This window comes from Serinus canaria, chromosome 2 (genome assembly GCF_022539315.1).
Source record: "Serinus canaria isolate serCan28SL12 chromosome 2, serCan2020, whole genome shotgun sequence".
Classification (NCBI taxonomy): domain Eukaryota; kingdom Metazoa; phylum Chordata; class Aves; order Passeriformes; family Fringillidae; genus Serinus; species Serinus canaria.
Window position 1 is genome coordinate 42256988 of NC_066315.1, and position 24312 is coordinate 42281299.

Here is a 24312-nt window from a genome sequence, read left to right on the forward strand (position 1 = left end):
GTGCTTCAATGTAGGACACATTTTCAACTGTTACTTTCATTCTGTTCTCCTGTATTTCTTTTCATATTTTTAGATATATTGTTTGAGCTCTAATATGACACTTTACTGTAGGAAAGGTCTTAACTGTTGCCTCGAATCCAGCATTCATGACCTCAGTCATCAGTAAGTGAGCTGTGACGGGAAAAAAATTTGGCCTAAACACACAGTCAAAATACTTGCATAAGAAAGTAATTAAATGAGAGAATAAAATACACCTATTTAAACCTGGTTTACTCTTTGTATAATGAGCTTTCTGTTTTTAATTTTGCCATGAAAATGAATTTATTTCTAAATTCTGATTTTTCTGTTCTGCAAACAATAAGACAGCAGTGTAGGTAGGAGCTTAATTTTCCAGCTGAATCTGTGTTCAGAGTTTTATTTGCATAAAATCTCCTAGAACACAATGAACTTTTTTTTTTAAATGGGATCTGTGGTGTTAGGTAAGACAAAGAGGATGAAAGGAGTAATTTAATATTTCTGAAGTTATTGGAAGTTATTCTGAAGTTATTGGTAAAACCTCATGAGAAATCCTGGCCTAATTTACAAGAGTGCAGTAGTATTGGCTTATTGACCTGAAGCACTTGAAATAACTGTCTTAAACATCTCATGCAGAAGCTGGATTCTCCAGCTGAGCTATCTGGGCATGAAGTAATAATGTTATAGCTAATAATATACAAATGTTAAAAAATAAAAAAGTCATTTGCAGCCTCAAGAACAAGAATAATCCTAGAATTTTTAGGACATTAGACTGATGTGCTGGGGTAGCTGTGCATCGAGGTTGTTGAAAAGATAATATAGAATTGTTATTAAATGGGTAGCTATAGATTTCTGCATCTTAGTGTACCCTGCTCTTCTGATTCACTGCACAGCACTGGGGAAGCAGATTAACCTCGATCTTTTCTTCAGCAGGGAAAACAATCCCGTCTTTTATAACAGATGGTATGAATAGTTCAGTTTATGATGCAAGTTCTAAGTGATTTTATAATACTGTAATCCCTCTTCCAGCTTAAGAGATGGAGTAGTATGTAACAGCCCAGTAGGTAATCAAGAAACTGGCATTTGGGATTGCTGAAGACTAATGAAGCTTAAAATGTTTGCATTTGACTTGTTGATGGGAAATACTAAAATGGAAATACTAATGGCTAGAGGGCTTTACCAGTAAATTGACCTAAGTTTTCTAAAAAGGTATGAGACTCCTAATTTAATGTGTCACTTAAAAGCACATTTGACTGCATTAATCTGCACTGGGAATCCATAGATAGTTAGAAGTGTGTGGGGGTACTACAAGTTACCTATTTTGATCTGGAATTCCTGGACTACATCTGACAAAAAAATTATCTATGAACACCCACTTTAGAATTTCAGAATGCTGCTTTTACCCCAATTATCTTTGTTTGTTCATTGTTTTTAATTAGAATTAATTTCTTGTTATCTGGGTCTTGTTCCTGGAAGGTGGGCTTTTCTTTGTGTGTTTGTTTCTCTGTAATTTAAGTGAGTTTTGTTCAGCCATGTAAATGAGGGGCTGCTGCACCAGTAAAACCAAGGTTAAATGTATTTTTGATGAGAGACAGGCTGGTGTGATGAAAGTTCACTTTTCAGCAAGAAAAGAAAAGAAACTGTTGGGAATATGGTCAACAGCAGTTAGCATGAGCCAGTCTGTGCCCAGCTGGCCAAGAAGGCCAGTGGCATGCTGGCCTGTAACAGCAGTAGTTGGCCAGCAGGACCAGGGCAGGGATTGTTCCTCTGTACTGGTGAAGCTGCACCTCAAATCCTGTGGTCAGTTTTGGGACAGAAAGAACATTGAGGTGTTGCAGTGAGTCCAAGGAAGGGCAACGAAGCTGGTGAAGGGTCTGGAACATGAGTTGAGTGAGGACTATGTGAGGAATCCCTGTGGAGCTGGGATTGTTTAGCCTGGAGAAAAGGAGGCTCAGAGGTAACCTTCTTACTCTCTACAAGTGCCTGAAAGGGGCTTGTAGCAAGGTGGGAGTGTCTTCTCCCCAGTAACAAGCAGTAGAACAAGAGAAAATGGCCTCAAGTTGCTCCAGGGGAGGTTTAGATTGGATATGAGAAAAAATTTCTTCATTGAAAGGGTGTTAAGCATTGGAACAGGCTGCCCAGGGAAGTGGTTGAATCACCATCCTTGGAGGTATTTAAAAGACCTGTAGATGTGATGTGTAGGGCACGATTTAGTGATGAACTTTGCTGGGCTGGGTTAACAGTTGGACTTGATCTTAGAGATCTTCTCCAAACAAAACAATTCTATGTTTATTTCCTCAGCACTAGAGAAACCTGCACAGCTGGATGATGATGAGAAAGACCCAGAAAGCTGAAGTGATCTTTATGTTTTGGGAAAGAAAATTAATGCAGTAATTTTACTGTACATTAAGTGTATTATAATTTCATTCCAGAAGCTTGAAAACAGTGCATCCTTTCTAATATTCTTTTGATGTACATGTACAAATGTTTGGGATGTCCAAGATGATAAGTTAGTGAAGGTGTAGCTTTGTGTGTGTGGGTTTTATTCCAGCAGAAGTCATAAATTTAGAAAAATGTTTAACTCCTGATAATTCAGTGTAAGCACAATACAGTAATTTTTAAATAGTTGAGACTGAACACATCAAAGCATATACAAGACATTTACAAAAATTCTCCAGTATTGTAGTCTCAGCATCCTTTACCTATGTAAAAATAGTTCACAAAATTTTCTCTAATATTCTGTATTTCATATGTAGGTTAAAGGTTTTCTGAAGTCTTTCTTTTTCTTATTAAAATACTGAACTTATTACCGTTAACACTGTATGGAAGCCCTAGAGAGATCAGCCTAGTAAAATGTGAGACCTCTGCCTGCACCCATTCATGTAAATGAACCTATTAAGTACACACTTCTCAACCTAAGCAAGATAACTGCTTTAGTAGTTAGCTTCAGTAATCACAACAGACTAGGAACAACCTCCTATTTAATAAGTTACACTGTTTTTAATATTTCAAAGTGACTTTTCTGCATTAAAAGTTTTGGGAGTATTTCTTTTACTCAAGCACTGTTGTGCTTAATTCCCTCTGAGTTCAACTGATGCGGTTTTCATGGCATTTACTCTTAAGATCATACAAATTGGAAAGTCTCCCCTAACCTTTAACAACATGAAAGCTAGTATCTGTCTGAAGCCAGTTGCCTAGACTACTGTCTGGGCAAGGGGAATGTAGAGACACCTGCAGAGAGTCATTCCTGCCTTCATTTGGAATGGAGCAATGTACCATCTGGGGAAATGGAACCTACTAGCTTTGGTTACACTTGATTTATTAGATAATTAAACTTAGATGAAAGAAAATCTCATACGTGGTTTTAATTTACTTTTGCTCAACAAAAAAGTCTTGATCCAACTTTGCGTGTCTAGTCTTTAATTTCAGGGTAATTATTATTAGTGCTTGTCCGTTCCAGTGATTCAAGTTCTTGGACAAACCATAAATATTGTATTGTAAGACAGAACTTATAAAATACAGGTGTCTGATTTCAAGCATCTGCATGTAGGTACAAAAGTAGCATTGACCTGATTATCAGAACTAGAGCACTGCTGGTTATGGCAACAAAAATAGAGCATGCTGACACTTTCTGAGAAACTGATTTTCAGCATGTGATATCCAAACTCGTGCTCTGAGGTATGTGGTGATAGGGGATTGCTTTTCATATTTCATTTCCAGAGCTATTATTTGGCTTAATAATATTTGTTACTCAAATCTGTGCAGGAAGACATGTTTGTTCCACTTTTAGTCTTGCTGTACCTCTCTGATACGAGGTGTACAGGGCTTTTTGTCATGTGAGCTTCATAGCTAAATGAGTTTTGCAGGAAAAAGGAAAAGCTGCTATTAGTGTTCAATTTTTAAGAAGGAGCCAGTAAGATGAGCTTGTGCTTCACCATTCAGCACTAATCTTTCCTTTTTAATCTTAAATCTGTGCCTTCTTGCTTCTTTTGTCATTGATCAAAACTGTGGTGTTTGGAGCAGGAGCTCAGACTGAGTCATCAGTGCACATGGAGTGTGTGGGACTGAGGAATATGCAGGTATCTAGCTGGACTGAATTAAAATGACCTCACCCAGAACCTGATTACAAATTTTATCTCAGTCATGCTGCCTTTATGCGCCCACCCATCCTTATGCAGCACATAGCCCACCCCTGCCTGCTGTGTGTGCTGAAGGCTGCTGCACCCAGCTGGCTTTCCTCTGCACTGAGGGAATGCTTTGCTGATGGACTACAAACAAAATAGCAAAATACAAAATAGCAAGGCTATTTGCACTATTTAAGCTTAAGCAGAGTAAGTGAACAAGGGAAGGCAAGTCTACTCCCTCATGATTGGAAGCTGTGTTGGCAATCATTCAAGATAAAAACAAAGTTAGTGTTCTTGAAAATGCTTTTAGTCAATTTAAAAACCTTGTTTTCATGATGGAGCGTTCTCAGTTGTAAGCACTTTCAGATAAAGGGTTTACTTTGCAGGTGAATATATAAAAGCAAAATTCATAAAGTAACTTTACTTTGTGTAAAGTAGATCTATTATTCAGAAGATTGTAACAGAAGTTCATACAGGTATTGAAGAATAGATTGTCCACTGGGAAGCATCTAAGTGCATACAAGAAAGAAATATGATGCACTACAGAGGGAGTGCACATCTGTTTTGTCATCTCTCCTGGACCTATTATTGACTGAGAGTTACAGCATGTGCATTTTAGATAGCAGACCTAGTTGGCATTTCTAACATGTTAGTTGTGAGCTGTTGAATATAAGTCTCATAGCAAGGGAAAAGAAAGAACATTAAAACAAGCCCAAAGCCTTGATTAGCATTGTACTTTTTAATAATTTCTATTCAGTTGTAAGTTTTTATTGGCAAAATTGGATTTTGCAACTCCTTATTGCCTTATGGAGAAATGCAAGAGATCCCTGATCTTAATACCAGTTTTTTTTCCCAGTGACGCAGTCTAACCAGACTTACTTTCAAAAACTGTATGTAAGTGTTTTATGGCAAGAAAATGTGTGTTATATTTGAAGCAAATAATGGCTATATCTATTGCTCTTCTGCATTTAAGAGAGACACGTATGCATTCTGAAAAACAGCTCTATGTGTAATGTTACAAGCAGCATTATATATTCAGAAAACCATATAGTTTTAAATGAATCTTTTTTTTAAATGCTGTTGCTATACAAATATCTAGAAAGAGAAGACACATAACACTTGAAAACAACATGTGAGCCATCACTGTAGGTTTTCTATTTATAGCAGTTCCTTAATGATTGAATCTCTACCATTCTTGCAGTAAACCTAAATACCAAACTGTTACGATACCCTGTTTGGAATGGGCCAGGATTGCTGTGTTGGATGCAAACTATGGGTCCTGTGCATCAGTCTTTGGATTACACAGGAGTGGCATGTTAATTGTGTGATGGTTATATCCTCACTGTTAATACCAGATACAGAACTGAGGGCTCCTGAGGCATAGCACCTCAGGAGCTTTGGGCCACAAGAAGAGTATTAGAGTACATTTCTAAAGGGAATATGTTGAGAAATGAGTGAATTATAGATTGACCAGGGAAGCCCAGTAATTCGTCCTATTAAACTTATCCTGCTGCTGATGGGGCAAAAAAAGACGACTTTTACTGTGCCACAGCAAGTTCACTTGCAGATAAAAGGTTTGACAACATTCTGAAAGTATGAAGGAGAATTTAAATTAAAATAAAGGTCAGCCATATATATTTAAGCTTTAAAAAAAAAAAGGACAAAAAAATTGAATTGGCTGTGTGAAGATAAGATTGCTGGCATGGTTGGGAATGAAAAGAAGGGAAAGAAATGGAGACACGAACTTTTAACCCAACCAAAATAAATTAAATCTGTGTCCCTCAAAAGCAGAGCATTGTCAGAAAAATTACCCTTACTAACAACCAAGCATGTCCTTAATGAGATCAAGGACTTAACAGAACAGGGTACAAAGCACCTTTCCAATCAATACAACTGTATCTTGTCTCTCTTTCAGTGTAACAGGATAATGAAGTAAACCTTTTCCACAATTCTTTCCTTTGGAAATGATATTTTAGAATTCTAAAGCGTGTTTTATATTCACTTCAGGAAAGGCAATTTGACAAAAATACTCTTGCCATTTACCTGGTTTCAAAGTCTGAGTAATCATCTTGGAAGAGTAATGATTGAGAAGAATGGCTTGTATCTTAAGAAGTATCCAGGACATTAATGATCCTCAAATGTTTTTGTTTTGAACTGTATTACCTAATGCTTTTTGTCTGTGGGAGAGGAGTTGAGCAAAAATGACTAAATGCAACATGGAAAGATGCAAAATTATGTATAATAAAATAATCTCTTCCCCGCAAAGCAACAATAGAAAACACAAATTTCTAAAAGTCTGGGCCAGGATAAAATAGGGTAGTGTTTGAAACATAGTAACTAATGTTTAAAGATCAGGTATGCAGAAAAAAAAATTAAACAAATTTCAAAATTTAAACAAAAATCATTGCCTTCATGGTCACATAAAACAAAAGCAGAAGCAGTATGGTGTTTGAACTTTTCAGTTCAAACGGTCAGTTTACATCTGACATCCCTGTAAATTCTGAAAACAATCTAGGTACTTTTCAGATATGAGAGTAATATGCTTGTTCCCATTGAAAGTGAACAAGTCTAGTGAACTAGTCTTCTGACTAGTAAAGATACTATTTCTGGCTTGAGAGAACTTGGTATCTGTGGTGCTTAGGTGGGTCATCATTAAAATGGATTTTAAATTGCTATATACAGTCAAGTCATTTTATCTTACCCAAAACCATTCAGTGTTATCAAAGGATGGTAATGTTCCCCTGGTTTGAAGGAAAAATAGGCTCAATTTTATTCTCATAATGATTTTTGTCATGTTGGAAGGTCTTATTTTCAAATACTGCTTGACTGAGACATATTTCTTCTCTGAGTAAAAATGCTGGATAAGATGTTAGAAAAAAAAATGTAGCCAGTCAAACTGATTTATGAGCCTGTGTGTTATCTGACATGACTTTAACCTTTTGCTTTGTGTAACAATTTACTGAGTTAGAAGATAATTCCTTAATTGTTATGCCACAAAACCCCATTTATTAAGTACTGCCAGATCTTTCAAGCATTCCTAGACAAGTTCTCCCGTCATATTTTTCTTAACTTTTTTGAGAATAATGGGAAGACTTCTTTTGTACACAAGGATGTGTATGTTTAGATTAACAAACAACACTTGGTCAAGGATATTAAAAAGGGGAAAAAAAAGATAAAATCTAGGCCAGGAGGTTTTAGAGATTTCTACTCGCAAGTATCAGCTCTTAAAGAACTTCTAAGGGAAAAAGGCAGGGTCTCAACAAAGTGAAAATTTGTTTATGTTTTGACAGTTCACAGTGCTGTTGTTTTGTTTGTAGTTCAGATTCATGTGCTGTTGAGAGAGTCTGTTTGGATGAAAGATTTGAAATGTTGTGATCCTTCAGTGTTTTCACTTCCATAAACGTGTTTCCTTTGAAGACATTAATTGCACTAATTTACCAGGACTGCCTATTTTTAGAGGTGAGCACCTGTCTCTGCATCCCAGGAGTCATCTTGTCCCTTTTGGAGCCAGCAGGGTGTGGAGATGATAAACTGGCTTACATTGCTGTTTGGGGGCAGTGAAGCTGGCAGAGTGCTGGGGCATCACAGTCCATTCCAAGGCATGCTCTGTTTGCAGCAGGTCTTGCCCTGATGCACCAGCTTTGCTCAGTCCCGTACATTCATGTACAGGAGTGTACTTTCACATTTCTTGTACATCCTTTTGCCTTTTTCTGTATGCTTCTCTCATTTGTCCTGAAGAACTCTCCTTACCCACACTTAGCACAAAAAAGGAGCGGTAACTTGCTTCATCTACAAGCAGAGGGAAAGGCACTGTAGAATACTTTCATTTCCAGCATTTTCTTAACTCAAGAGAAGAAAGTATTACTTTTCAGTCTGGTCATAAGGCAAATCAGTAAGTACAAATGGTCCCCAGATTCAGGAAATAAATACATGCTTTTCATCTGTCTCTGTGTGCAGACCCAGGACTGGTTCAAAACTCAGAGTCTGTTACAGACTTCTGTAACACCATTGTCCTGGTTCACAGCAAGCCCAAGTCACTGCTGCCAGAAGTTACTCTTGTAGTGAGGTAATGCCTCTTCACAGGTTTCTCTCATTCCCAGAATGAGTTTTGAAGCTGAGATGCAGTTCTTTCTGGTATCATGTTACCTCTTTGAATTATTAGTAGCAGACCTTCTAAAGTCACAGGTAGAGGTGATATCTTCCCTTAGTCCCTGGACTCTTCAGAATCTCAAGACAGCCTGGGTCAGTTCTGTTGAGATTCGTAAGTGAAATGTCTCAGTTTTCCACCTGTCTGTGCTTGCATGCATTGTTACAATAACACAACGACCTGTTCAGATTTAGTTACTAAGGTCCAGGATCTTGTCTGACATCTCAGTGTTAGCAGTTTGAGACTCCTGAGGTATATTTCAGAGCCATGTTCAAAATCACTACTTACTTTATTTTAAATTGAAAGTGTCCTTCTCAGCTGAGATAATTTCTGCCATGGAACGAGTCTGCTGCAGGTTTTTATGGCTGATTATTTCTGTATGATAATGTTTCATAGCAACAAAGTGATGCTGAGCCCTTGCTGCAAGTTGGTCTTTCTCCAAATGGTCTTAAAATTCTAATTACATCTGTAAATAGAGTTCTTTTAGAGCTTTTAAGTTTTTTTTTTTTTTTTTTTTGCTTTCAACCTTGCTATTTGTAGGGAGATGAGAAGTTGTGCTCGCTACATGTTGTCAAAGCTCTTACACCACTGAGATTAAACTGTTGGTTTTCTGTTCTGACTGTAGTTCCAAAGGCCAAACTACCAAGTCTCAGAAAAAAATTCTTAAATGAGTAAGTAAAGGCATTTGTTGATATATTATGATATTTGCTGGTATTAGTTTCTCCATATACATCAGAGTTCCATTGACAACCTCTTCTGTTTCAAATGTGAATTTTTTGAGATGTCACAAATGCCCACTGAATTTGTCAAGCTGTAAGTGTTGGGTTATGTTGATATTTTTGGAGAACAGTACTGCACTGATGGAGCTATGTGTATCCCAAGGTAGAGGAATTACTGCTTTGTAATCTTCGTGCTGGGATTCACATTCTGACTCACATTCTCAGCTGACAGAAGGACTTGATAGAATCACTGAATGCCACTGTGTAGAGCATGGCTTGTTCTTCCTCTCTTGTGAAGAATACATCTTTCCAAGGGCTCTGCATTCCTTAAAGACATAAGCTGTTCTGGAAGTGTTTCATAGGCTGTGATTTCATTATGTGAGTGCATAAAGTTAGGAGGTGTGTTATTGCTGCAAAACTCCATTACTTGCATATGACACAAAGAGTTCAGCATTAACTGCAGGATTTTGTCTCAAAAGTGAATTTGGCACACAGTTAAAGATTCTCTTTTTGTCAGCTTGAACAAACCAATTATATTCCCAAGAAGCTGAAGCAAGTTAGCAGCTAAGGCTAAACTCTGGCCTGCGCTCTGTTGCAGGGATCTGCCATGGCCATAAAAGCTGATGTGAGAATTGCATGACTAGCTTCCAACAGCTTTGATGAAGAACTTTTTATAGCTAGGGCAGGTAATGGTGTTCCAAACGAGAGAAAATGGCGTGTAATTTTGTGAATACCCATCCAGAGAAAAGACAGATAAAGAGGGCTTGAGGAGGATGTATAGGTCTTTAATTTTTTTAAGATACCATTTTAATGAAAGCTTTTTAGGAGTTGGCAGCATATCCAAACACCTGCTGCAATGTTTAATAAAATACTCCAGCTGAATGGAAAGTCTTCATCCTGACCTTTATATAAAAGCAAAGGATTATTTGACTTTGCATAGTTCTGACAAAAAAACCCTCTTAGTTTTTACAGGTAGAAATGCAGGTGATGAGTTACCAATATGAAAAATAGTCAGTTGTGATTTTTTCCCTCCACAATTGTTTCAGATTAGCTAGTTTACTGGACCCTTTTCAATTAATTGGCTTTGATTAAAAGTTGCACAGGAATAGAGATGACAATTAATCTGCAGATTAGAGTGTGATATATTGCAATAGTGTTGGTTTATTCTCTGATGACTCATGCCTGTGACATTTTGTTTATTATTTAACATTGCATGAGTCACCTTTTGGTCCAGATTAAAAAATGTGCCATGTCCTACAGAATTTACTGACAACTTCAAACAGAAGCAGAGCAAAGCAAACCACTTAGAACAGGGTGAATGCAATACAGTAGGAAGAAAGCTGTGCATTCCACTAAAATCTTGATTCATTCAGTGAAGATGCATTGGCAGTGTGGTGAAACACTATGTTTTGTTTAAAATGTGTTTATTCAGTTATGGTTCTTTATTTATCTTGGTGTTGTGAGGCAAAGAGATTTTTCACTAGGATGAATGTTCTTGTGAATCAGTTTTGAAAGCATCCTAAGACTAAAGCCAGGGAGTTGTGAGAGAAATAAGCAAATGGTTGTAAATATAATGCAGTGCATCTAGTTGGAGAACTTGTTATTCACAGTTAAAGTTAAAAGATAAAGTGTGTATCATCTTGAAGAATGACTGGCTGAGACTTCGCTTTTTAAACACCAGTTACCATTTTTGTTTCTTGCTGTCAAGGTGACAGAACATAAATTTCAATGTTTAAAATAGTTTAAATTCTAATGTTGATGCAACATCACCTTTTCCATCACCATTTTATCACCAGTTTTCAAACTGGAAAAAAAAAAAAAAGTCAGGTAAGTCTAACTGTCTTTCAGTCTCTAGAACCACCCCACAGTTTTGGGAAAACCATCTGTAAGGCTGGTTGAAGTATAGTGGATTGCTTTCATATGTGTACATTTTGGTGAATCTGTCCACAGCTCAGTTGGAGCTGTGTTCATTTCAGCTTGGACTAGGATAACTGAGGTTTGGTTGAGACAGGAACAAAGAGTTCCTAAAATCTGTGATATTTGCAGTAGGTGACAAATTCTGTTTATCACTCAACTAACAGTAGTTTTAAAACCCTGGCAGAAATGTTGCTTCATATCTCCTTACTAATCACAGGTCACCTAGTCTGGTAACCAAGGAGGAATTTCTGAGCCGTGGTGAATAGAATTCCTTACAATGTATAAGTACAGTGACTCATGCCATAATTTCCTTGTATCTCTTTTCACAGAGAAAAATGTGTGATTTAAATGTGGAAAGAAGTATAAGTTTTGCAGATGATTAGAAAATGGCATTTCCCCCCCCACCCTTTCTTTGATGTGGAGCATTAGGGCATTTTGACAGTAAACTGTACCTGTCAGTATGGAAGCCAATATATAACATTAGCAATCAGCTAAGAGGCACCTTCATATGGCTTGTATTAATCATACTGTCAATTTTAATTCCATGGGCATCCTTCTTTCCACTTTTCACTTAGAATTTATTTCAGAGCATGATCAAAGCTCTGCTGTTCATTACATTCAGCACTAGCTAATTTGGCTTTTGTCAACTCTCATCCCAGTTCCTATTAAATGCAGACCATAAATTGAGATAAGCATTGTGCCAAAACATTGCAGGATTACCTAATGGTAACATAGAGAGGGGTGTATTATCATGCTAGTTTGATGACTGTTGGGTTACTGTAAAATTAACCATTAGCAGATACTTACAACCTCCAAGACAAATTTACACCTACAGTGACTTTTTTTTCATGTCTTCTGAATTGACTACAGGATTAAATGAATGTGAGAAAAATCCTGTTCCTGTAACATGTCTGAAACACTCATTTGTGTATGCTAGAGTTTTATAGAGGCTTTTCTTTTATACAGACAGTTTTGCAAGTGTGCTGTATCATAAAATATTTTGTGTCACAGAATGTGCTGTGTTTATACAACAAGATTATTAGGTCAACTGTTTTTTCCCAAGCTGTAGTCTTCTGTGTGGAAGACTGGTACCAGAAGATCTTTTATTTAGAATTTTTTCTTTCAGCAGGTTTTTCTAGAACATGCTGAATCCTTAATTTGTAGTGATACAAGAAAATGGCAATTTCCCTGGAGAGAGGGGGAAATGCTGCTTGGGTATGTATGTATGGTTTGGTATAAAACACCCTCTCTACCACAACTTGGCCCTCTTTTTTTTGTACATCAGTCTTGATGGTAGGCTTAAAATCCCAGTGTAAAAAAATCTCTAAAAGCCTCAAACAGATATGTAAATGGTGAGAAGTAATGAACTAGTGGGTTTTTTCCAGTGCCAGGTGAGTTGGTGACAAAATTTCTACAGATTTTGGGCTGCCCTCCATCTTAATTGTTGTTTTTGGAGAAAATTACAGAGAACAGTTGTGCTTCTAAATCTTTTCCAAAAGTCTAATAAAACCAGATAATGCTTTAGTTCATTACTGGCTGAATATGATATGTAACAGCTGTGGTTTAAACACTAGCAAAAATAAGTTATAAACAATTAGAAAATTTGTTTCTTAAAAAAATACTGAATTACTAGAAAGCATGATGGTGCCATAAGACAGAAAAATAGTCACAGTTATGTAACTGACCAGATTATTTGTGCTTTCGAGTTTATTAGCATATCTCTGGATTGAATATTTATTTATTTGACTTCCCCTGATTTAATAAATATTTGTTTATGTAATTGACATGTTTTAATTTATATCTTTTTATCTATATATATTATATAATTTATGTACTATAATTTAAATACTTTCTAGGGCTTTCCAAGAGCAGGACTAAATTTCAGAAATAGGACTGCCTTGCTATGCTTGCTTTCCAAGCAGTCTTGTAGAGTTCTTGAAAACAGAAGGAGAGTACAAAAATATGTAAGGGCAGAAAAGACCAGTTTCCTTACCAGGAGATGATGTTTGCAGTATTTTATTTTTTGCTTTGCTTAACTCACTGCTTCTGCAGTTGCTTCCTGGAAACATGAGCACAGAATCTGTTTCCTTAGAGATTATCTTAACTTTTTCTTTTTTTGTTTACTTAAAAAAAAACATTTCTTGTTGTCTTATATGTGAGTCTCTTTCTCAGCAGTACTGGTCTGGAAATGTCTTCTTTTTTTTTCCCCCCCATTTTGATAGTATTCAGAATAAATTTGCTTCTTCTGAGAGAAACCAATTAATTGGTTTTAAGGCATAAGACAGACTTATCTGGAAAGAGGTGTGTTTCAGTGCTTCTAGAGGCCAGAGCTGGTAAAATGAACCTGGATTCTTACGATGCATTTTAATACTTTTTACTTTGAAATGTACCTCAGAACTGCATGTTAAACCTGGCATCTTTTTCAGCATAGATTTCTACTTGGGATGTTTTACAGTGGATTGGTAGTAAAAACACAGACCAGGATTTCTGCACTACCTAAAACAGTTTCTGAAGTGTAAATGCAAGGAGACACCATGCAAGCTGGCATTTTTCCTTTCAAATTCATTAATTTAATACATGTTGCATTCAGCCACCTCCAGGAAAAAAAAATAAAGCACTGTGATTCGCCGTTCAATTTTAAGATCCAGATTCAGCAAATGACTTGGGCATTTTCAGGCTTAAATGTTTTTCTGAACCTAAATATATTCATAGATACGCTTAAAACTAAACATAAGCTTAAGTACTCCGTTGAGAGGGTCCAGGTTTCAAATGTGCTGATACGGTCACCAGAAGGTGGGTGATCTGCTCCTGCCCTTCTGACAGCCTGTGAAACCTTCTGGCAAAAATGGAGCTGCCAGGTTTCCTTGGGCAGCCTCTGTGTGTGTGTGTGTGCGTGTGTGTGTGCTCAGGATGTGAGGGGAGGAAATGGATGTTCTGTTACAGATGATAAATGGGCTGGATAATGCCGTCTGCTCACGCTGCCCGACACGCTTTGTAATAAGCTTCTGCTCCCTTGCATCTACTTCAGCCACACTTTAATGGGACAGGTTGAAACTCTCCCTGCTGGACAGGTTCTTTTAAGTTTGGAGTTTTGAGGTTTTGTATTTTAAATAAATGCCTTCTACCTTTTGTGAAAGTTGAAGATCTATAGGTAAAGAAATAAAGATAGGCAATTTATAAATATACAAAAATTAGATTATTGTTTTGTTGAGGCATTGTATTGGTGCTCTGATGTAGCAGTGTGCAGGCTGACAGAAGTTTCACTCTGATCTAAAGAAGGTGATTTGGGATGCTCCTATTAGAAAACTGTCCCAACTTGGCAAAGATCAAGCTTCTGAAACATCTCTGGTTTATGTGCTTTGTTAAGTCTTAAAGAAGAACATTAGGTGTAGGCACATGAATTTTTCACCTGTACTGAGCATATTCCAATTGAGAACTGAGACACGTTTCACTGTGCTGGAGTGGCAAGAGGCATTGGATCTGAGGCAGGAAGGCTGCACTTCAGTCCTAGTGTTTCCCTGGAGTTTCTGCAGGGAGAAGGCTGAAATAAGGGAGAAATGGGCTATGCTGCTTTGGGAATAAATAAATAAATAGGGTAGATGGAGCTTAGAGATTGTGGCAGGTGTTAGGATTGTGAGGGTGTGCATGTTGATGTTTGTGGAAGAGAAGATTAATGGGAGAGGTGACAAAGCCATGAAATAGACCCAACATGTAATAACCTTTTTGTCATTTTTCCCCCCTGCTCCCCCAGGATTTTGAAAGAAAATTTCCATAATATATGGATTTAAAAATTCCATATTATTCCATTTTATTCCATAAAATTCCATAAAAATAATATGTGATTTTAAAATCAGCATTTATCGAGGTAACAGAAGAAAGGCTCTTTTTAAAGTCCCTCAGCTGTGATAATTCTGTCTAATTAGCAACACTCTCTATTGGAGCCAGTTTGGTCCACAGGAGGGAAGGAAGGTTTGGTCGTGCTCTATTCTTATGTGTATTGCAGAAATATTTGCTCATGAATTTATTGATATCCAATAAAGACAGTTTAATTTAATTGAACTTCCTGAGCTTCATGAAAATTTTTATTTGCCTATGTTGCTCCCTTGACAGAATTACTTTTCACTTTCCTCCTGCTTTTTTTTTGCCCCTCTCAGAAACATGCAATACCCACAAAACTAAAAACTGTTGCCCCTAAAAGATAGAATTTGGTTTGGGGTTTTTTTGGGGTTTTTTTTTGGTTGGGTTTTTGTTTTGTTTTATTTTGTTATGTCTGTTCTTAGTGTTTGAACTTAGCTTATTTTAATGTCAGAATTCTGTGATCTGGAGTCCTAGCAAGGAAAACTAATGATCTCCCTGCCTTCTGCTCTGACAACATGATTTTGCTTTGGCAAAGGCCAGCAGAGGACAGAGGTTCAAGTGAAGAGCCATTCTCAGGTGTTGGCTTCTTCACTTGTACAGTTGGCAACCAGAGACCACCTTGCTTCAGAGTATAGACTGATTCTAGGCTAGTCTAGGTCCAGATTTCTGATTTTAATTGAAAGTTTCTATAAGTAGTAGATTATAAAATAGGCTTTTGATGCAAATTTTTATTAATGTCTCCCCAAGCTGATGTTTGGAATGCACTTTATCAGCTAACCAGCAGCGCAGCTACTGCTTGTTTCTTTTGTTTCTTTTTTTTCTTCAATTGACTAGATTTTGTCAGGAATTGCTGTGGTAAATCTACTATAGAAATCAAATTACTGTTCATAATTTCAGGAATTTAACCCTAATTGGCAATTTTTGTTTTAGAAGAGGTGAGGTTGGGGACCCACTGCTGCAAAACACAGCTGCTGCTTCTGCGCTTGTCGGTGGCTTTGCAGAGCAGAAGAGTTCTTCTGGCTCGCCAAGCACCTGGCACAGGAGCACAAGAGTTTGATGGCACTGCATTTGTCAGGGGGAAGAGGTTCAGTGCTGTTTCTGGGTTCACTTGGCACACTGCAAAATAAGAGGGGACTTTGCTGTTGGCATTGGAGAACTTGCAGCTTGTGGGAATTTCACCCTGGGTTTTGCTCGCAGTGGAATAGTTCTCTTGTAATCATGAAAGGCATGTTCTTGCCTTTCACTGCTTTTTAATGGTTGCAGATAGAAATAAGGGTTGGGTTTGTAACCTGGTTTCAGAAAAAAAAAAATCAAAAATAAAAATAACCCATACCAAAAGCCAGCTCTATTAAGATATTTTTAATATTGAGCAAATACATTTATGCTAGTGTAGAAAATTATGATAAACTTTAGTATTTTGGTTTTATAACATGTTCATACTAGTGTTAATGTAATGAAAGTAAATCTTGTCTTCTGGTGATTTATACTATACTCCTTAGACATTTTTTTCTTGAAAGCAGATGTCTGCTTTTGTGGATCTGACTTCCAGGAGTTACACTAAACAAGATTAAGAAATCAGTATGGGAATGTGACTGAAATAATGAACTTAACTACTCGACTCCCTAGTTTCTCCTTCAATTTCTCTTGAATGACTACTTACATTTCCTTTGTCAAGTTACAATTTCAAAATGAAATATAAATTGTTGATAAAATAGATCCTTGTATTTTCAAGAGGTTTTATGCATCACATGACCCAGATTCATAATTTCTGCCTTGACAGCTTTATTAATACTGTTCTAAATTTGCAGATATGAACAGCTGGAAAAGTTATCCAGGGGAGGCTGTTTATCTGATGGCTCTTTTCAGGTTCATGGGAGTTATGAGGTTGGCTTGAGCTCAATTCAGTTTGTTAAGTCCAATGTGTTTTCTGAAGTCACAGGTCTTGGAACTTTGTGACTATCCCTCATAGTCTGGGCACTTTATGACTAATAAAGCTTTGTTTTCTTGGGAGAGAAAAGAACATAAAAAAGCCATTCAGAGGAGTAAATCAAAGGTCTACCTAACCCTGTAATTTTAATTTTTTTTTTTTTTAACAATGGCCTTTAGTGGATGCCTAGGAAAGACATGACAGTGGGGCAGGCAATAGTAATGGCTTCCCACATCTGTACTCCAACTTCTGATCCCTCTCTGGCTTGAAGATGAGTCAGAGGTTCTGCCTTCTTGTTTAGGCTGTATCCCTGTGTTTGTTGGCTGAGTAGTGCTGGCATGAAAACTAATTTCTGGCAAGCAGTTAGTTAGTTACACCTGCAATAAAAGCCATTTCATAGTGAAGCAATTTAAAATATGTTGCTCTTCTAAATTTATTTGAAAAGATACAATGTTTTCCAAGATTAACTGCAGTGTTTTTGTTGGGTTTTGCTCCGGTTTCCCTAGATGTCTCTTCCTCATCTGTATTAAAAATGGGAAAAACTTAGGCAGTCTCTACCATCCGTGATATTATTTACATTTCCTTGAAATTATTTGTTGTATTTTCTTAAAAGCTGTTTGAATTTGGAACTGCTTTGAAGTCTCTGTGTAAAGTTACTCGGGTCATGTTTTTAAAATTCCTCAAGAGGCAGTGCTTGAATAATTACAGTGGCAAACTTTGATTTTCACTCCTAAATACAATTTCAAAAATACTTTTTTTTTTTTGGTTGAGTAACGTGAGAGGAACCCCAGTGCAATGGACTTCAGGCATCTAGAAGTGACATTGTGTGATACTGAGTCTCTTTTTAACTGTTCATTGTAACTTTTCAGATAAATACCCTTCTCCAAATACCTCAATTTTTGTTAGTTCTGCCTTAAGCATAAGATTTTAGCTCAATTCTCTTATTTAGTTTTGAGTAATTCCCAATTTGATCTCTTTATTTCTACATTTACATACCAAAATGTTATCTGTGGGTTAGTTACTCCCCTTCAACCTGTGACTACTTATGACTTCTGCATAGAAGTATTGTTTGTCTTGTTCAGTTGTTGTTTTCAGCGTTTTACCTTTTTTCCGTTTTAAGAGATTCCTCCAAAGCTGACTCTGATACATGTTTTATTGCTGTGTGTTTTTAACATAAAACAACATGATTTGCTATCTTTTTTTGGGGGGGAGAAAAGTTTCTTAGTAGAAGACTGTATTAACTAGAGGGGGAAAAGAAAATCTAAATGAGGGAGAGAATGTTGTGCTGTTGATATAATTTTTTTAATAATGTGGTATTAATCATTGCATTACACAGCAATCAATGCCAGTTGATTCATTAAACTTTTAGTCTTTGTTGTTCATTGTATCAATTTTCAGCCTTCCTTTCACCTCTTTAAAGAAGGTGTTACTCCTTGTAATGTTAGTTTTTTAGACCTACTATGTTTCTGCAATACATTTTAAGAAATATTTTAACATATGGCTCTTTGTCATTGTTTTCTTGCTACCATCATCCTACTTTTTACTTTAACTGTTACATATTAGCCTGTTTAGAGTTTCATGATAACTCCTGTGAAGTTTGTAGTATTTTCATTAGCTTTTTACCTATGTAATAGCAGAATCTGAGGGATTTTTGGTCTCTTATGTTGTTATTTGTGTACCCAAGTCCATCAAGATCATACACTTCAGCAAAATGGTATTTCAGGGAGGAGCACTGCTCTGCTTCATTTTATATTTAAAAATTAGGGGGAATTTGGGAAGTAGTTTGGATGTGCTACCTAAATTTAAGCACCTCCATGAGTATCATCATGGCAGTGTAAGCATGTGCTTGAAGTTAAGCACATATAACATGTGAGGCACATTTGAGTGTTGCTTTATCTTTCTCAGCTGGGAGCAAGTTCCTGCTTACAAATAAGCAGCCTATTGTCAGCTCAGGCCTTGATAGAAGAAGATTTATTATTTAGATTGTAGTTGACATAAATGAAGAAACAAAACTACTGACTTGACAGTTTGAAATTTGTGTTTTGTGAGATAGTGCATATTTAAGTGAAATTTAGAGACTACTCAGTCTCTAATTTTGCAATAAATTATGACTAATTTGACATCTTTTACATGGAATGTTTCTCCATTTCCTGAAAAGTTTCTGTTCATGAGTGTGCCAGTTCTATAAGGACTATATTTGTGTGTGTGTGTGTGTATATATATATATATATATATATACACACATACATGTAAAAATTCACTCTGAAAAAAAAATTCACTGCATAGTATATACTATATTCAATTCCTATACACCAATAATACATTTTAAGAGCTATTATTTTATCTGGAATCGCAAATACAACATTCAGTTAGAATGTTATAGTATGAAAAATAGGATTACTGTGGAAATAAGGCAGACTGTCTGTGTTTAGATTCAAATTATGAATGACTGCAAACAAAAAAAATATGGAGTAGCTGAGGCTTAATGTGGTTATAGTGAGCTGTGCTGTACATGTCACAAGAAATCATTGTTTATACCTCTATTACTAAAATTTAGGATTATTGTGCTGTTTTCTTTATGATTCAAACTCCATAAAAAACCATTTTTCTTCTTCCTTTTTTTTCACAGCACTTGCTACTAGCAGTAAAGTTTATCATGGCATTTGTAATTCCTGATAAACCAAGAGATATCCAGATGAAACTCGCTAAATTGGAATTTGAATCTTTAGAGGCTCTCAAACAACAGGTAAGAGCATTTCAGACGCAGCTTCATTTTCTCTTAATCCATCATTACTTAAGAAGTGGAGCAGAGAGCTTTGATGTATTTGTCTGTCCTTCCAACCCACCAATGTTTGCAAATCCACAGCAGGAGAATGATGTGCCCTTTCAGACAGCTTGAAATTCCTGGTGTGACTGGTAATGTGGCACCTTATAATGTCTGTTTTCCTTGTGTGTGCAAATATACTTCATTTATATTGTGCCTTTTAAAGGACATTAGTCTCTGTGAAACCTCATGTCATCTCCTGGAGTTGTTTGTTATTACAACATTAGAATTTCTTTCATTTCTGAAATACCTTCTCAAGTAAACAGTTAGCTTGGCTCTAGTAGTAATCAGAAATTGTAAACAGTCGGAACATGTTTGAAATAATTGTGTTGAGAAGTATATACACGTGAGGAAATAGCAGTGTTGCCTTATTTTACTGTTCCTACAGTAGACTCATTTTATTGTGCAAAAATGTATATTCTACAATATACTTTACAAACATTCCAAAGCAATTTCGGAAAATAAGGAACTCGACTGTTTTACTGAAAATTTCTGCTTTAACCAATGATTCTGTAGAGTCAGTGGTGGGGATCACAGGAGATGAAGAGTTGCATGGGATTAGCTTCAGTAGGATACAGAGATCCTACAGAGCTGGTTTTGCAATGGTGGCAATTTTTAGGAGTTTCTGATGTATAATGCTAGGTGGGATTTCTAAGCTATCTTACATATCAGAAAACAAGCTAAGAATAAAAACTCCAGCATTGAGCTGCAGTGACTGGTTTCCCTATTTGTTGTTATTTCGGATATTTTCACGCTTCAGATGGTGGTTTTACATGAACATGTTCTTTGTGTGCTTGACATGCACATGTGTAAACTCCTCTATACTATTTCTTATGTGTTTAAAATGGAAGGTCACTTTTTAAAGCATCTACTGTAGCTGCATTTGACAAAATGATCTCTTGATTCTGAACAGAGTCTATAAACAATCCACTGCCTTTTGTAGTTAAAATCCCACAGTTTTGTGTGATACTAGAATATCACTATTGAGGTTGGCACTGTCTTTCTTAATCAGCCATAACCAAAAAAATCCAAATTACAGTCGTAGCTAATGCCTGATATTTTTGTTTTGCTTTGCTCTACTAGGTCAATATGAAGTTACCAGGAGCTGGCCAGGATCTCATGGGGTTTTTAGATAATATTAAAAGGAACAGGACTACATTTCTATTTCAGCTGTTCTTTCTATGGTTTCATTTTGTAGACAGGCAAAACTAGGTCACCCACTGGAACGTTAAGGTCAAGTGAATATAGTCACCTTTGGTCACAATGTTCCAGCTGGAATATATGCAGAGACTTTAAATGTGAGTGTGCATGTCAGCAGTTAGGTCTTCATCTCCTATCCTAGCATCTGTGCATTGCCACAATGATATATGCCTGATTCCCAGTTTTTCAGGGTTGCTTCATTAATTCAGTAGCAAAAAGTTAGTCTGAATTTCAGCAAAACCCTGGCCTAGTTCTCACCTATGCTTTCAGACTTCCTAAAGGATCTAGGAAGAGTATTGGCTGAGTTTCAAGTGCCTTGATAGGTAGTTTAAATGCAAGTGTACGCCATCACCTTTTTAGATTTCCTCTGATTGATACTGTGCTATGTATGCCACAGACATGTAGATATTTGGACTTTCTTCCTTGTTCTTTAGTGGTTTTTTGAGTGAAAAAGATCTGCATTTAAAAATAGTACATTGGCGCTGCAAAAAGATACCAAAGCATTTCATTCAGAAGCACATTTTCTATTTCTTCCTCTTGTTACTGCGAGTCAGCATGGTAGTTTATGCTGTATATCTTACTTTGAAGCAAAAAATAAGAACAACAAAATCCCCCAAAACATGTATTTAAAACAACAGGCATAAATATCTGGGTAAATATGTTGTGGGATCAAGTGTTATGGAGAAACTGGTTTGTATACTTTTGTGCAAGTATGCATCACATTCCTTTCTTGATGCTATCCAGACATGCATTCCATTGTGTTTTACCATATAATCTTTTGGAGTACTGCTGTCTTGGGATGTAGCTATTAGAAGGGTATTAACAATACCACACTGTAAGCCTCTGAGATGCCAAAACAGATTATTGGGCTCTGTATACAGTGCATGGAGAGAAGATCTCCTAATACAGCTGCTTTGAACAGTTGTATTGATTATGTTTGGGATCTTTAACTTTAGGCAGTGGGAGTACTTTTACATTTTCATTAATGCTAAGCTAATTGCTTTTTAACATGGTGCAGTGGGACTGTAGCTATTCTGTATTCAAATCCATTTGGAGACTTGAGTGTCTATTTGAAAGGGATTTTAGAGACTCGAGTGTCTCAGGTCTCTAAAGATGAATAGTCATAATTAGAGCTTGGTAAAAAACCCCTTCTTTAAGGGTGAAAAATGTCATTAAAAAAAAATCTTTTTATGTTGGAACATCAGTCTTGTTTTGAAGTTCTCAAACTTTAGGAAAGGTTTTTAGAAACTCCTGAAATGTTTATTTGAAACATTTCTTTACATAGTTTGTGTTAAGACTGTTGAAAAGGGGTAGACTGTTGAATGGGTTGAAAAATGTGATTTATTTTGAGAAATACTTTGTTATGATACAATTCTAGTATCATAACAAAGTTTGTTAATGCAACTCAAGACAAAGTATGTTAATCTTTCTGAATCCAGACTGGGGGATGTGCTACAGCTGTAGATTTTGCTTCAAATTTCCCTGGTATCCTTCAATGTAAAGAATGATAGAGAAGGCTGGTCATCCTCTGTTTTTGGGGGAAGCTGGGCCAGAAAATACATTAATGTGAACTTTATTGTAGAGGAGTAAAGAGATTATGGATCAAGATTCTTGGAAGAGGAGCAGGAGCGACTCCGTTCACACTCCCTAAAGTTATGTCAGGTTCTTTGTTGCCTGGAAGGAAGCCTAGATAATGGACAACTAGAAATGGGTATTGCCACAGTGATGGGCCCATCAGGATCCTTCCTGGGGAAGTAGCCACTTGGTAAAGTGGAGTGAGGTGCCTGAGACTCTCCTTGCATCTTTGCAGTACTTTGCTCTGATGCCTGTACTTGCTACAAGCACAGAAGCATGCCATGCTCTTTGGTCTAGTTCCTATTTTAGGGAAGCCTAAGTATAGATGTGCCTGCAGGCAGCATGGGAACAGTCAGTAAATTCTCCAGTGGTTCAGGAATTACCACTGCATACATTGTACATGGAAATAATGATGGCAAACTTGTATGAGGTCACTATCTAGCATTTTCAGGGCAGTGACAGTAGAAGTTCCACTAGTAAATACTTCAGCTTCTGAAAAGATCAAAGCTTAATGAATAGACTAAAAATCCTTGTGGTTGGAGTTGGGTCAGCCATATATCATTATAAGAGGTCTGAGTTCCAGAAACACAAGACAACCACAGATGAAACAGCATACTTTTCATTTTATGGACTAGATTACAGTCATGTTTTCAGATATTAGGAGATCTCCCCAGTATTACCTTCTGCCAGTTGAGGCAAACATCAAGTCTATATCTTTTTTTCTGCACTGAAACTAGACCCAGGCAAAAGATAGCCCAGTTGGGAAATAATAATTATTCATACAATTATTTTCTGATCCTGAAGTACAGATAGTACCAACTCCAAGATAATGTATAGCTAGTTAATATCAAGGAAGGATAGTGTGTTAACACTGAATGACATTGATGGGAATGCCTGTCTTTTCACAAAGTGCAACTACTTGCACAGCATCAATACCAGGTCTGAAAACACAAGCTTGTTGATATGAAAATGCTCATTTTTTGTGGTACTTTTGCATTAAAACATCTGAATTACATAAATTGGCTAAAGATGTTTTTTCCTTATGGTATCTCCTGCACCAGTCTCTGAGCAAGATAAGCATAGCCCTGATGGCAACAATAGAGAAATATATTTTCATCTAAGAATTGGCTTTTTCAGAGTAACTATAGAGGACAAAAACTACCCGTAAGCTGGAGCAGAAGTGCAGATACAGAGGATTTTTTGCTCTGTGCATCCCTTTCCAGTTTCATCCCTATCCCTTACCTCCAAGGGGACCTAATCTATAAATAACCTGTCATCCCTGTGCTCTTGACTCCTTCCTTAGTGTTTTAGCCATCAGTGGGCAGTATCTTTTAACAGGAATGCCTTTTCCTTCTGATATGTGAAGCCTTTCAGTGCTTCCTCTGAAAAAGCGAGTCCATCTGTTAGGTATCTGGTGTCCATCTGTAAATATGCCACCAGAAAGCGACTCCAGACAGATAACAGGCTCATGAGTGAAGGGCCCAGTCAGCTGATTGACAGCTGTCACCCTTCCTCAACTGGCAGTAATGAAAAGGGTCAGGCTTAGTGAACACCAGCCATGAAAAGATACCTCCTTTATCCTCCCTGGTGTATTTCTGTTCAGAGAGTGATAAAGCAATGCAGTTAAGACCTTTTGCTCTTTCATACAGTATCTCCCTTGGCAGTTGTACCATCCATATGCAATTGCTTAATGGCAGTGCTATGGTCTGGATATCCATAAACAATTGCTTCAGTTGCTTTAGTGTGATGTCCAGGTGTTTGTGAGTCAGTTCTGTTCCTTGCTAATGATTTCCAGCAGAATAACAAGTTTTTTAAAAGCAACAGTCAGTACAACTTTCACTAGGATTTCTCTGGCAATGTCAACCTTTTCCTGAAAATGGGTCTTGTGTCTCAGCTCCCTCTCAAGGAAATGCAGGAATTAGGAATGCTGTAACTGATCTCTGCATCATCATCATCACTGACCAGAGGCTTCTTCAAAACCTGACAGTGCGTTTACAAACTTCTTT

The 24312-nt window shown here is 36.9% G+C and overlaps 1 protein-coding gene across 1 annotated transcript in view; it reads left to right on the plus strand.

Moving 5' to 3' along the window:
• ANO10 (anoctamin 10) overlaps positions 1-24312 on the plus strand; it is a 121730-nt gene that overhangs the window by 61155 nt on the left and 36263 nt on the right. The window contains exon 12 of the mRNA XM_050971646.1: positions 19337-19453. Within this exon, the coding sequence (XP_050827603.1) occupies positions 19337-19453 (117 nt within the window). The remainder of the gene's footprint in view (positions 1-19336; positions 19454-24312) is intronic.